The 14155-nt window shown below is 42.2% G+C and overlaps 1 protein-coding gene across 2 annotated transcripts in view; it reads left to right on the top strand.

The window, feature by feature from the left end:
- Positions 1-14155, top strand: part of XPO4 (exportin 4) — a 105814-nt gene that overhangs the window by 50195 nt on the left and 41464 nt on the right. For both annotated transcript variants that reach the window (XM_065895960.1, XM_065895959.1), the window contains exons 7-9: positions 2207-2319; positions 6578-6735; positions 6965-7139. In XM_065895960.1, the coding sequence (XP_065752032.1) occupies positions 2207-2319; positions 6578-6735; positions 6965-7139 (446 nt within the window). The remainder of the gene's footprint in view (positions 1-2206; positions 2320-6577; positions 6736-6964; positions 7140-14155) is intronic.

Here is a 14155-nt window from a genome sequence, read left to right as displayed (position 1 = left end):
ACTTTTCATTACTGAACAATTTATATACCAAAAAATTGCCTTTTAATTGAAAAAATAGGACATTGAAAATTAAGGGAATTAACCTAGAAAAGAAGTGGAATATTTTTTATGAAGTACAAAAACTTTATTGTCTTACTCTCAGGTGCTTTATTTCATGTGCTGAGCCTCCTTATTTTTTGGTTGTTTGTTTTTTTTTTTTGCAGTACACGGGCCTCTCACTGTTGTGGCCTCTCCCGTTGCGGAGCACAGGCTCCGGACGCGCAGGCTCAGTGGCCATGGCTCACGGGCCCAGCCGCTCCGCAGCATGTGGGATCCGAACCGGGGGACGAACCCGTGTCCCCTGCATCGGCAGGCGGATTCTCAACCACTGCGCTACCGGGGAAGCCCGAGCCTCCTTGTTTTATGCCCCGACTTTTACTGTGGAAAATTCCAAAGGTGCACAAAAATAGAATACAGCTTCACCAGCTGTAAGTTTTATTTCCTCTCTGCTCTTCCAGCCCCAGATTATTGTGAAGCACATCCCAGACATCAGATTTCACCCACCAACATTTCAGTTTGCTTCTCTAAAGGGTAATCAAGCCCCCGTTTTTAGACAACACATGGAAAGACCTAGTGTTTAGCTGTTGTGTTCTCTTCTGGGTGAGAGCCCAGTACTAACAATCTCACACCAGCTAGGTGCCTCGCGAGAAGATGAAGTCGTTCTAGAAGCTACGGACACACCAGTGGCTCTGGGTCAGGAGGCCCCGCGCTGCTGCTGTTTCAGAGTCCGGCAGCTCCTTCCTTTTGGCCCCAGTTCTCCCTGCCCTCCACAAGGGGGCAGACAGAGGAAGAGAAAAGTGAGATTTAAACGAACCTGGTTTGAGTTTCACTTTTATTCAGCAATTAAGTGCAGTCACAGAACATTTCTGGAGTGATTGTTCAGAAACAAGCAATGGCTTCTTTTCTGAAAGAACTCTTGGTGCCCCTTCTTGCTCTTCAGACACAAAATAATATTAGTTATTTTAAAAGAGGGTTAAACAAAAATCTTTTTAAAAATTTTCCATAGCGTTGCCTTTCATTTTCTCTGTTAATGATTTGGGCTTTAATGAACATGTAGAATTTGAACTTATATCTAATTTTTGCACACCGTAGTTTGGATAACTTGTTGAAATTTCTCATTGGGTGATGAGAATGGTCTAGCTCAGGGGTCCCCAACCTTTTTGGCACCGGGGACCGGTTTCATGGAAGACGGTTTTTCCACGGGCGGGGCGGGGGGCGTGTTTCAGGCGGTGATGCGAGTGATGGCGGGTTGGGGGGGGTAGCGGCAGATGAAGCTTCACGTGCTCGCCCACCGCTCACCTTCTGCCGTGTGGCCCGTTTCCTAACAGGCCGCGGGGCCGATGCTGGACCTCGGCTCGGGGGTTGCGGACCCCTGGTCTAGTTGGGCATTTGATAAGCGTGGAAGGGGCGTAACGCTGTCTGTGCCCAGACAGGTTTCTCCTTTCCTGAAACCTCAGCTACGTGTCTGTGTCCCTGAATGAGTTATGTTCACAAACACCTGCAGGTGTATTTTATGGTTACTCTCTGTGTGGTAAAGACGGTGTTCTGTTTGAAGCCGCTTGACAGTGAACACCTGAACTTTTTAGCCTGGGATAGAGTTTTATGTAAAGTGATAATTGTCTTTGTGTGGAGTTGGATGATCTGATGTTTGGAAGTTCTTCTTTGGTAGGATGTATATTTGCTCCTCCTGTTCTCTTTTTGTTTCCCAGTAAGTGTATTTCTTTTGGGAAAATGCTATTTTTCCAAGCAGACTGTATGAAACTCACATTCTGTATAAGTGGTTTTAGCTGCTGTAAGATATTGGGGGACGTGATGGGATCAACATGTAGAAATTGGTTCTTTTCTTGCATGTGTTTTGGCATCTGTTTTGCGTTAGTGTTTCTCCTCCTGTTGCCACCACTCAGATCACCTGTGCTCAGACTTTATGTACCCCTGCAGCATGATATATAATTATGATGAAACTGTTATCTACATTCCTCTAGCATTCTTTTTTTCAGCACTTAATGCCTTTTATTCCTTAGCTTCAGGCGTGAATTATGTAGCATATGTGAAGAGGCTTAAACTGTTTCCATTACATTCTTTCTGGATGGCTCCGTTATATTTAGGATATACTTACATTTTAGACAAAGTCGGAATGTTATTGTGGTTGACCTTGACCCCAGCTAACTGGGAAGACATTATATAGCCATGTTTGAGTCCTCGCAAAATGTGCTCCTGAAGCCCACGGAGTCCTGGCGGGAGGCCCTTCTGGACAGCAGGGTCATGGAGCTTTTCTTTACCGTAAGTCCTGCTCTCCCTCGCCACAGGGAAGCCACAGAAAAGTGCCACGGGAAGAATGCGTGCTTTTGTATCTTTTTTAAGTAAATCAAGACAGATTGCTTTTCTCCTCCAAAGCCTTCTCTCCTGATCAGTATATTTGCTTAAACAAAGATTATATAGAAATGTTTTTGCTGGTTTATTAAAATGTTATATAATTATGAAGGGTTTAACGTCGTAGAGCTCAAGCTTTTTGGTCTCAGGGCCTCTTTACGCTCTTAAAAATCATCGAGGACCCCGAAGGGCTTTTGTTTGTGTGGGTTATAGCTATTAGTGTTTACCATGTTAAAAATTCAAACTGAGAACTTTAAAAAATAATTTATTAATTCACTTAAAAATAGCAATACCAAACCACTACATATTAACGTAAATAACATTTCAGTGAACAAATAGCTATGTTTTTTAAAACAAGCAGACAGAAAGTTTAGTGAGAAGAGTGGCATTGTTGACATTTTTGCAGACCTCTCCAATGTCTGGTGTCACAGAAGACAGCCAGGCCCTCTCATCTGCTCCTGCGTTCGCTCAGTTGCAGTGTTCTACAGTCACGTAGAACGTGGGTGTGTGACGGTAGGAATAGAAAAGGCAAACACTGCCTCAGTGGTGTTATGAGAGTAGTTTTGACCGTACAGACAACCTGACAGGGTGTCAGGAAGCTTTGGGGACCCCTGGGCCGCACTTTGAGAAGCGCTGTTCTAGAGCAGTACACTTTTGTGTACTGGTTAGCAGCCATGGGTTCAGTTAGAGTGACTGAATAACAGTTTATTTCAGCTGTAACTTTCAGTAGTCCCGTATTGTTTACTAAATACCAGGAAGTTAGGAATGTGCTCCCATGTTTGCCCAAGAGGGCCCCCCAATGTAATAGTCAAAAGCTGGAGAAAATATGGAAAATACGTGTGTGTGTAGTATGTGTGTGTGTGTTTTGGATACAGGTTTGCAGATGTAGGGCAAGCATGCAAGTTAGGTATAATGACTGGGGCAAAAGTCCAAATAAAGACCAATTAAAAAGAAAAAAGAAAGCTATTTTGCTAAATCCCAACCATTAATTATAGTTTACCTTTTCATGTGTTTTAAAGGTACTATTCACGAGCCTTATAAATTTCACCCCTAGGTGTACGTAAAAATATTTTTCTATAGAAATGTTCAGACTGAGTATTACCTTGCATTTTCTTCTTTAAATCCGAGAAATGATGGCTAAAAACGTTATCAGTATCAAAGATAATTGTAACTACATTTTAACATTCTGTTGCCTGCCTCTGGCAGAAATTGTTTTGATGTGTATCCAAGTTCAGTTCTCTGTGTTATTCATTTGACTGAAATTGGATCCCGTTCCAGCAGTTTTTGAAAAGGTGAAAAACTTGCTGGCAGTGCTGGAAACAGCTCCCCTGTCTGAACAGCTGTCTGGACGCAGTAGACAGCTGCTCCTGTCAGCTGGGAGCCTCCACAGGCAGATAACTTCTGCATCTGAAAGTTAACCCCTTTCACCTTGTGATTTTAACAGTTTTGTGTTTGTGGCCTATTACTTTCATGTATGCACTTTATGAACAATTTTAATTTTGTTATTTGTTAGAAAAATGTCAGTGACTAATCTTTTTATTTCATTCACTTTTTTTAAAGTTTATTTTCAATTATGTGAATTCATTGCCTATTTGAAGCAGTTTTCCACTGCACGTCACTTTTTCTCTAGATTTGAATCGCTGCACTTACGTGTACTGTGTCGTGGCCTCGAGACCCAGCTGTGACCCGTCTGGGTTCAGGAGACCTTAGATGGCCTTCTGCCCCCTGCAAGATCACAAACTTCTCCAGTTTTCTTCTTTCCATTAGGTGTTGGAGAAACCACTCTCCTTAGTTTTTCCTTTTTGACATATTCTTCCTGATCTCATTTATGGTCTCTTCTTACTCTGCTCGTTGGATAAATACTGGTGTTCCTATCTCAGTTCTCAGCTTTGCTGACTGTGTACGTGTTCCTTGGGCTTCTTCTTCCACTCGTAGCTCACCGAGAGACACTTCTGCACCAAGGGCTCCTCGTCTGTATTCAGCACAGGCTGCTCCTGTGTCCCAGAGCCTCGTAATCCTCGCGCTGGGGCTTTAACTTGGATGCCCAAAGTCGTCTCGGATTCAGTGTGTTCCCATAGAACTCAGCGTCTTACTAACGTACTTTTCTTTATTCCTTGTCCGTATTTCTTGTCTTGCTTCTCCAGTCACCTCCCTGGGTCTTCCGCTAGACTTTGCTTTTCTTTATCCCTCTGCTTTTCCCTATTCAGGTGGTGAATTCAGGTTTTAATTTGTGTAACATGGTTCAGATATGGTAGAATTCCTTTGTAATGGAAGGGAGCAAGAATCTACCGTGTTACGTAAGAATCAGCCATTGATTTATCATGTTTTATGTGGTTCATATTTTAGGAAATGTAAGTAAAGTCAGGCTCTGAGGACAGTTTCTTATTTTTATTTTATTTAATTACATAATCCATGTTGGCTGTTTCTTTTGCTTCCTTATGTCTGGACCAGGATCGAGCAACCATTTGGCTGTGTGGGTGGAGAAGCAGCCCTCTGTGGTCCCAGGTTGCGTTTGTCTCTGTCATGTTTAAATGTTGATACGGTTAAAAAAACAAGGTGACAGAAATGTAGTTACAGTTTTCAGATAAGGAACTTCAGAATAAGCTGTGTTCAGAAGTTCTTGAATAGAATGGATATATGGATTTGTGATTGTACTTTAAATTTACTATATATAAAACTTAGAATGTATTTTGAAAAACCCTTGTGTTGTTCTAGACCAGGGATTGGCTGGGTAGAATATTAGGCTTTGTAGGTCATTAGTTCTCTGAGGCAGCTTCAGCTCTGGCCTCCCAGTACAAGCAGTTACAGCAAAACTTCACTGACGGCTGTTACAACGTGAATTTTGTATAATTTTCACATGTCTTGAAATATTATTCTTTGGTTTTGTTTTTCCCAACCACATAAAAAGGTAAAAACCATTCTTACCTCACAGGCCACACAAAAGCAGGCAGGAGGCCGGGTCTGGCCTGCGGGCTGTGGTTTGACAACCCCTTTTCTAAACCCCTTTCAGCATGTCAGTAGATAAATTAACTTTGTAACTTAACAGCGAGTTTTTAATATTTTAAATTTCTTAGAACCTTAAGCAGTTCAGGAATTAAAGATTAATGGAATCAACCAGTGAATTAAGGGTTTATGAGTATTCCCTGTGTCCCCGCGCTGTACCAGTGCATAGTTGGGAAGCACCCTAACTTCAAGTAATTTACAAATGATTGCAGTCAGAGTGAAATAACCTGACACAGATGGAGAATAAATGCTTAAATTGTGTGACACTCAGAAAGCACAGAGATTTGTGTAGGGAAAGAGGGGCTGGAAAATTCAAATCCTTGTGGAAAGTAGAAAGTGGCCACAGTAAATGTGGTGGATTAAGATAAACAATTACCTGTGATTTCTCTGCTGAAAATATTCTCCTTGTCTGTTTTAATTATGTAAGTCTGAGAATATTAATGACACCGTAAAATTAGGGAGCAGTATTTTGGGAGTGTTTCCTTCATCAGGACACTGTATGCCAGGTGTTTCACCTCAGTATTGCAGCATTGAAATAAATTCTACGCGAGGTTTAAAGCGAATTTAAATATAATTTAAGTAAAATTTAAACATTTAAAAATTTTATTAATAGCAGTGATATAGGATAAAATGAGATTCAAATCGATTGTAGGCAATATCAGAGTTGATGAAACACCATGTTAATATATTGCTTGAATGAGTGAATTTCTGGGGATTGGGGGGCACGTTGGTTTTGCGAGTGTGTGACTGTCTGCTCCAGCGGAGCAGCATCTATATGCTCTTGCCCGAACTTCGCTAACTTTAGCAAGAAGCTGCAGCGAGGCATAGCTAGCATAATACAGATGACTGTCGTGGCTGCTGTTTTTAGAAGAAGCAGCGTGTCTGACTGGCCGGCATCTGTTTCTTTGTCATAACACGCCGGAGACAGTTCAGTTTTCAAAATGTAGGTAGCTCTCCACTGACAATTAATTGGTATGTTTAAAATCATGGCCTATAACATAAAATGGACTGAGGGACAATTTTCAAATTTAGTTTAACTCGGGAATTAGTTGTCTAGAAATGCTCAGCTACAGTGAATTTTTCTCTCACCTCATTTGGCACGATAGACACGTGACCCTTACAAAAGAAGAATTTATGTTTATGGATTAGCGATTCTTTCTAACAGGTACATCGAAAAATCAGAGAAGATTCCGACATGGCACAAGACTCCCTGCAGTGCCTCGCCCAGTTAGCTTCTCTTCACGGACCCATCTTCCCCGACGAAGGGTCCCAAGTGGATTATCTCGCACACTTCATTGAGGGCTTACTGAATACCATCAATGGGTAGGTATCCTGGCCCTTAGAACCAAAAAGGAGCTTCAGTTCTTCCTCACGATTAACAGTGGAGGAAAAAAGAAACTAGCGATTCCCTGCTTTTATATTTTAGAGGAGAGTTACATGTGTCAGTTGAAATGAGTACACAGAGACGTGCCTTTGAAAATGAATGGGTGCATGTTTGGAAACGAGTTACCTCTGCTCCACTTAACGCTGATGCTCATGCCTTGGGTTGTAGAATTGAGATAGAAGATTCTGAAGCTGTGGGGATCTCCAGCATCATCAGCAACCTGATAACTGTGTTCCCTCGCAACGTCTTAACCGCCATTCCAAGCGAGCTCTTCTCGTCCTTTGTGAGCTGCCTGACACACCTCACGTGCTCTTTCGGGCGCAGTGCTGCACTGGAGGAGGTGGTGAGTGGCTCCGACTGAACCGCGCTGTCTCGCAGGGGGACCTGCTCTGCCTCTGAAGCGTGTCTCATGGCCGCTAATTGTTTTAAAGGAGTGCGTGTTCGTTGATATGTGCAAATCATTTGGCAGTCTGTGCTTGGGAACATGACTTCTTAAAAATTTGTGGAAAATCACTTTAGTAGACTAAATTTTATTTGTCTCAAGATTTTATTTTATTATTTATTTTATTTTTTTTAAATTTTTGGCTGCGTTGGGTCTTAGTTGCTGCACGCGGGCTTTCTCTAGTTGCGGCGAGTGGGGGCTACACTGTGTTGCGGTGTGCGGGCTTCTCATTGCGGTGGCTTCTCTTGTTGAGGAGCACGGGCTCTAGGCGCGCGGGCTCAGTAGTTGTGGCTTGAGGGCTCTTAGAGCGCAGGCTCAGTAGTTGTGGCGCATGGGCTTATTTGCTCTGCAGCATGTGGGATCCTCTTGGACCAGGGCTCGAACCCGAGACCCCTGCATTGGTAGGCGGATCCTTAACCACTGTGCCACCAGGGAAGTCCCTGGTCTCAAGATTTTAAGTTGAGATAATTTAGTACCTGAAAGTAGGAAATGGAATGAAATGTTTTTATCAAAAACTATGTTGAAAGCCATTTTAATAATAAACTCTTTAAGTTCAAGGGGTGCTAGGAACTTTATGGTATGGTTGTGATTGTGTATAATTTTAAGTGTTGTTTGAGAATTTAGAAATCTTCGGCTTATCTGGAAATTATGTAAATATAATTTAGTTCAAATAATTGTAACCCTGCTTATTTTGATTAATTTTTTTGGTGTTTTTTTATGGTTTTAATAATATATCTCGGTAAATTTTAATTTGCATTAAACTTAAGACCAATTCCTGTAGTAAAGATGTTTTTTGGTACAGATTTTTAAATGCTTATCTTCCACATTTTATATTTAATTTGGAAAACTCGTACTAAACTCCTTGACAACACAGCTGTGTTTGTAACAGTTACTGGGAATAACTACGTTAATCTTGGGAAGTAATTGATTTTTTCCCTACCAAGTAGTTATTAAATTGCTGAAACTAATTGTTTTTTTAATGAAATGTAGATTCTTTTCAAAGATTGTAAGGGTAAAAAGAATCTTTGTAGACCTCTGATAGAATTTCATGTTAAGTCCGAGCGGTTGTTTTGTTGGGGGTTTGGCAACATGTGTGGGAGTGATTTGTGCCCCTTCAGAGGTGTCAGAGCACGAAGAACTCGGGAATGACTGTGTTCACAACAGTGGGCGCCCCAGTGGTTTGACGGGAAAGGAACCAGGCCAGGAAGTTATTTATGTGTTGGAAAGTGTCGGTCACGGAGGAATAGAAGTTTACGGGCCTCATATGTGAGGCCTGAACTTCTAGGGAGAAAAATCATGTACTAAGCATGGAAACAGAGGGAAATTTTAAGTATTTAAGCTGTACTCAAACTCTTTTCAAATGACCACAAATTCTGAATCACTCGGGTTTCACGTAACATCCCCCTTTCCCCCACCCCCTCCCCTTGGTTAAATGGCATGTTGATTACATGTTTAGAAACACAGCTGCCTTTTATTATAGTTTGTGGGTTAAGGATGCTTCTAGAGGAATTGCTGGAAGATTTGTAACATTCTTGGCTTGCACATGTGAGGTTTAGAATTTATTTATTTTGCCTAGGGGACTAACAACTTGGAAAACAATTTTTCTGCCAAGGTTTGACCTAGAAGTATTGGGACACAGGGAGCCTGGATGCGCTTTCGGAGAGTAGATGTTTAATGGTGCTTCACAAGGAGGCATGCACTGTACCTAATGGGCCTCATTCAGGAAAACGGCTATTTCTTTTCCTTTCTTTTAATTGGTCGATTTCTTTTAATCTGTTTATGACGTTTAAAAAATGGTGTTAGAAACAGTTGGTTACCCATTGAAACAGGCAGAGGGAATAGATTTGTCTGATGCTTTTGCATGACTCATAGCAGCCAGATTGGCGAGGGTTGGTGAAGTCGAGGGCTAACGGGGGTCCCTGCACGATGAGTTACCAGAAGACTAAGCGAATCCTAAGTGTATCTCAGCCGCGTGGGGTTTTCATTCTGGCTGTGTGAGCTGGGGGCGGGGCCTGGGGAGTGGGCGGCGGGCGGGCGAGGTGTAGGGACAGACCCAGCCCGGCTGCGGTGGAGCTTCTGGGACGCAGGGCAGGGCACCTCGTGCACAATACATAGTTGTTGACCTAAGATGGCAAAAGGTATAAAGAAATGAGCTTATACGTAAAAATTGAAAAGTTGAGGCATATTAAAAAAACTGCTTTGGGGAGTCATGCGTGGTGAGAAAGATCACGGACTTTTGAGGGAGACGCTGCGGCGTGAGCCAGAAGGAGTCCTCAGCTGCAGGGCCTTGGGCAGGTTGCTTCACCTTCTGTGAGCACGTTTCCTTGCGGTGTAGTTAGGATACTGGTCTCTTCTGATGTTTCGTGGGGGATTAATGTGAAAGTGCGCCTGCGGTGTGCACAATAGAATGTGGAATATAATGACACAAATGAACCTTTATAATGGGCTTTACTGACAGCCCGTATTATGTGTGCTGTCCTATGAGTAAGACCAGATCTTGAGTTTTGTTGTTTCATGCAAATCAGTATTATTATTTGTTTATTTTTAAAAATGTTGTCTTTTGTGATTTGCTCTCAAATTATATCTCTTTTTTATTTTTATTTTTTTGCACTACGCGGTCCTCTCACTGCCGTGGCCTCTCCCGCCGCGGAGCACAGGCTCCGGATGCACAGGCCCAGCGGCCAGGGCTCACGGGCCCAGCTGCTCTGTGGCACGTGGGACCCCCCGCCCCCCCACAAGACCGGGGCACGAACCCGTGTCCCCCTCATCGGCGGGTGGACTCTCAACCACTGTGCCAGCAGGGAAGCCCTGTATCTCTTTTTTAAAACACAAATTTATTTATTTATATTTGGCTGTGTTGTGTCTTCGTTGCTGTGCGTGGGCTTCTCGTTGCAGTGGCTTCTCTTGTGGTGGAGCGTGTGCTTCAGTAGTTGCAGCACGCAGGCTCAGTAGTTGTGGCACATGGGCTTAGTTGCTCCGTGGCATGTGGGATCTTCCCGGACCAGGGCTCGAACCCGTGTCCCCTGCATTGGCAGGCAGATTCTTAACCACTGTGCCACCAGGAAAGCCCCAAATCAGTAATTTTAGGTTTTTAAAAACAATTTTAATCTTGTGAAATGTTTTGTTTTCCTTTAATATTGAAAGAGTTTCTTTTCCCAGTAGGAAAACAGGTTCAGCAAAACACTTTTTTTTTTTAGCTGTGCTCAGGAAGGAAGGTTTTATTTTTTAATTTTTAACGTGTATTTATTTATTTATTAACATATTTGTTGGAGTATAATTGCTTTACAGTGGTGTGTTAGCTTCTGCGTTATAACAAAGTGAATCAGCTATACATACACATACATCCCCATATCTCCTCCCTCTCGCGTCTCCCTCCCACCCTCCCTATCCCACCCCTCTAGGTGGTCACAGAGCACCAGGCTGATCTCCCTGTGCTATGTGGCTGCTTCCCACTAGCTATCTGTTTTACATTTGGTAGTGTGTATATGTCCATGCCACTCTCTCACTTTGTTCCAGCTTACCCTTCCCCCCCCCGTGTCCTCAAGTCCATTCTCTACGTCTGAGTCTTTATTCCTGTCCTGCCCCTAGGTTCATCAGAACCATTTTTTTTTTAAGATTCCATATATATGTGTTAGCATACGGTATTTGTTTTTCTCTTTCTGACTTCACTCTGTATGACAGACTCTGGGTCCATCCACCTCGCTACAAATAGCTCAATTTCGTTTCTTTTTATGGCTGAGTAATAGTCCATTGCATATATGTGCCACATCTTCTTTATCCATTCATCTGTCGATGGCCACTTAGGTTGCTTCCATGTCCTGCCTATTGTAAATAGTGCTGCAGTGAACATCGTGGTACCCAGCAATACACTTTTGTTTTACTGTGGTATTTTTTCAAAACTATATTTATTTAGGAATACATATAGATTGTCTCTTGTTTTAGGAACTCAGGTCTTAGATGGTGATTATGTTGCTGTAGCAAGAATTAAAGCAACTTCATGGGAAGAAAAATTCTTGATACTAACATGTATTCTTGAACTATGTCCTTGTTTGGTGGCTGTAGCGTGTGTATGAAGAGAGGCTGTTATTTATGACTGCCCTCAACTTGCAGTGAACTGAAAGTCTCTGCTCAAAAAGAGCAACTCCTGTGTTCACCAACTTTATATACTGTTGGCTGTTAAAATTTCTAGGTGTTGGGCTTCCGTGGTGGCGCAGTGGTTGAGAGTCCGCCTGCCGATGCAGGGGACACGGGTTCATGCCCCGGTCCGGGAAGATCCCACGTGCCGTGGAGCGGCTAGGTCCGTGAGCCATGGCCGCTGAGCCTGTGTGTCCAGAGCCTGTGCTCTGCAACGGGAGAGGCCACAACAGTGAGAGGCCCACGTACAGCAAAAAAAAAAAAAAAACAAAAATTTCTTGGTGTTACTTGAGGCTTCCTGAAGCCAAGAATTTTTTCGTTGCACCCGAGAAATCAAATTTTTGTCTATTGCTCGACTGGAGAGGTGAGATGGATTATAAGATGAAATTATTGCCTTAAAAATTAAAATCCTAACAAAATAATTGTTCATATTATTATGTCAACTATTTTATAAAATGTCTATAATACTAGTATATGCATTTGAATTGATTCAGTGAAATTTGAAGAGAATATGGCTTGAACTCTAGACTCTTCATTTGTTTCTTGGTTTCTTTTGTCGGTTAAGTTCAGCCCCCAGTAGGTTCATCAGCCAGAAGCCACATAACATGTTAACTGAACAGAGCAACCATCATGGTCCTTAAACTTTGAAGTGTGTGTGTGTGTGTGTGTGTGTGTGTGTGTGTACATGCACATGAGGGCTGTGGGTTGGATATGTAAGGGAGGTGGGAGCTGATGGTAGTAAACTTTGCAAAGGAAGAACTTCATATTTAATTTTAGTACATTTGTTCCCTAACCTCAAGACCAGCAGGCCAAGGTAGAAGAAGAAGAATCTTGATAAAGTTGTTGGGAAGTCCACTATAGAATGTAATGCAGTAAAATAATTTTGCAGTTCCTTAGGTGAGTGAGTGCATTTAAAGTTCAGCATTCTTAACTCAAAATCTAGTTTCTCCAGCTCGATGGATAATTACTCTGTGGAGAGGAGGTGTGGTGAAAGAAATGCATTGAAGCCAAGTTACAAATGGAGAGGTGGGAAGCAGGAATTTGCGGGTATTTCAGGGATAAGAGGGAATAACTTACTGTCTGGAATGGTGATGTCAGTACAACACAAATGTGTGGTCGACCCTGCACCTTAACTCCCGGGGGAAGGGATGGTTTGAGAAGCTGTGCCAACCTCCCTACCCAGCATTCTGCTGGCCGGGGAGGAATGAATGGATGATAGTCCAGAGGGCCACCCAGCTGTCCAGCTGCGCTGTGTGCACTCATTTCCTCTGCTTGTTGATCAGAGAAGAATTAAATGAGATGCATGAGTAGCCTTGCACATTTAAAGTATGCTTCTTTTTAATCCTAACAGTGGCTTTACCTCTGTTCAGGATATTTGAAAGAAAATTGGTTACTATTACAACTTAAATACAGATTCTTATTAAAAGAAATCCTTAAAATAATTTCCATGTTTCATTTAATTCTGGTTGGGTCATAATTTTGCCATGCAGTGTTTCCTAACTTGGATATGAGTCAGCCCTGATTTTTCAGTCTGCTTCCAGTCCTAGCACAGAACCAATGTTTGTTTTACAGAATTCTTGCACTTGAGATAGAATGTAGTGGATTTAGATTAAAGCTTATTTATTGTCATAACTGTGGTTTCATATAGTAACCTTTGTATTGCTTACAAGACTAGCATTAGAAACATAACCAGATCTAATGGGCCAGGGTTTTGAAAATGGACGCTAGAATGAGGTGGAAGAAGAGATGGCCCTCCTGCCTCAGGTAAGGCAGGTGAGTCCCAGCAGTGCCGGCCCCTTGGGAGTACTGCTGAGTCAGTTCAGTTCCGTGAATATTTACCCATCACCTACATGTGCCAGGGACTGTGTTTGATGAATATACGTTCTTTAGCATTAAGAATTTGGAAATACATATATGTTTCCAAAAGGAAAAAGTTACGTTAATCTAGGAGTGTAACATTTAAAAACTCTCTGAAAATTACACCTTGGACTCTTGGTGCGTTTGTGGGAGTCGATTTTTTTTACGTGATCTATTTATAGGATTCTTCTAGCAGCTGCACTGCTTGTCCACTAAGTCAGTTTCTCTTGGGGGATTTCAGAAGCCAGGAATACTGTCAGCTGCATAGGTAGTCTGGAGTCAAATTAATTCTGTGCTGTCAGGACTGGCTATGGAAAAAAAAAGAGAGAATGAATTAATTTCTTCTGCATTTGACATTCAAAGACTTCTAAATTCTTTTTAAAATGGAGAGCTCATGATCTGTTTGTGACATTTCTGCGATTTTTCTCTGTATTGCCATTGTTGCTTTATATGATGCTACACTAGGAAGGCATATTTATAGCAGATGAGTGGCAGCATGAACTATTATAATTCAGTCTTTAATCTTTCATATGCCCTTTCTTATTGTTTTACACCGTGCAGTACATGTATTATTTGACCTGTCATTGGACTTGGGGGTTATGGCAATGCCTGTAAATTTTAAACTTACTGTGAAATATTCTGTTCACGTAAAGTAAAAGCTTTATATATATATATAAACATTTGTAAAGAATAATAAAATGAACAACAGTCTGCCAGCCATGCAGATTAAGAAACAGTATATTGATAGGACCTTTTCCCCCTTCATTTACCTGGAGTTTCCCCGTCTGTTGTTATAAGCACAGTTTATGTTGTGCAGACTTATTTCTGCCAGTTGATTTTGTATCATGTTTGCAAATGAGCGCTGCCAGGGAACCCCTGGCCAGTGCTGTTGGCTCCTTTCCCACCCTCTGCGACCTCTGACCGTT

The sequence above is a fragment of the Phocoena phocoena genome, chromosome 18, assembly GCF_963924675.1.
Source record: "Phocoena phocoena chromosome 18, mPhoPho1.1, whole genome shotgun sequence".
NCBI lineage: Eukaryota > Metazoa > Chordata > Mammalia > Artiodactyla > Phocoenidae > Phocoena > Phocoena phocoena.
Note: the sequence above shows the minus strand (reverse complement) of the source record. Positions and strands in the feature narration are given on the sequence as shown.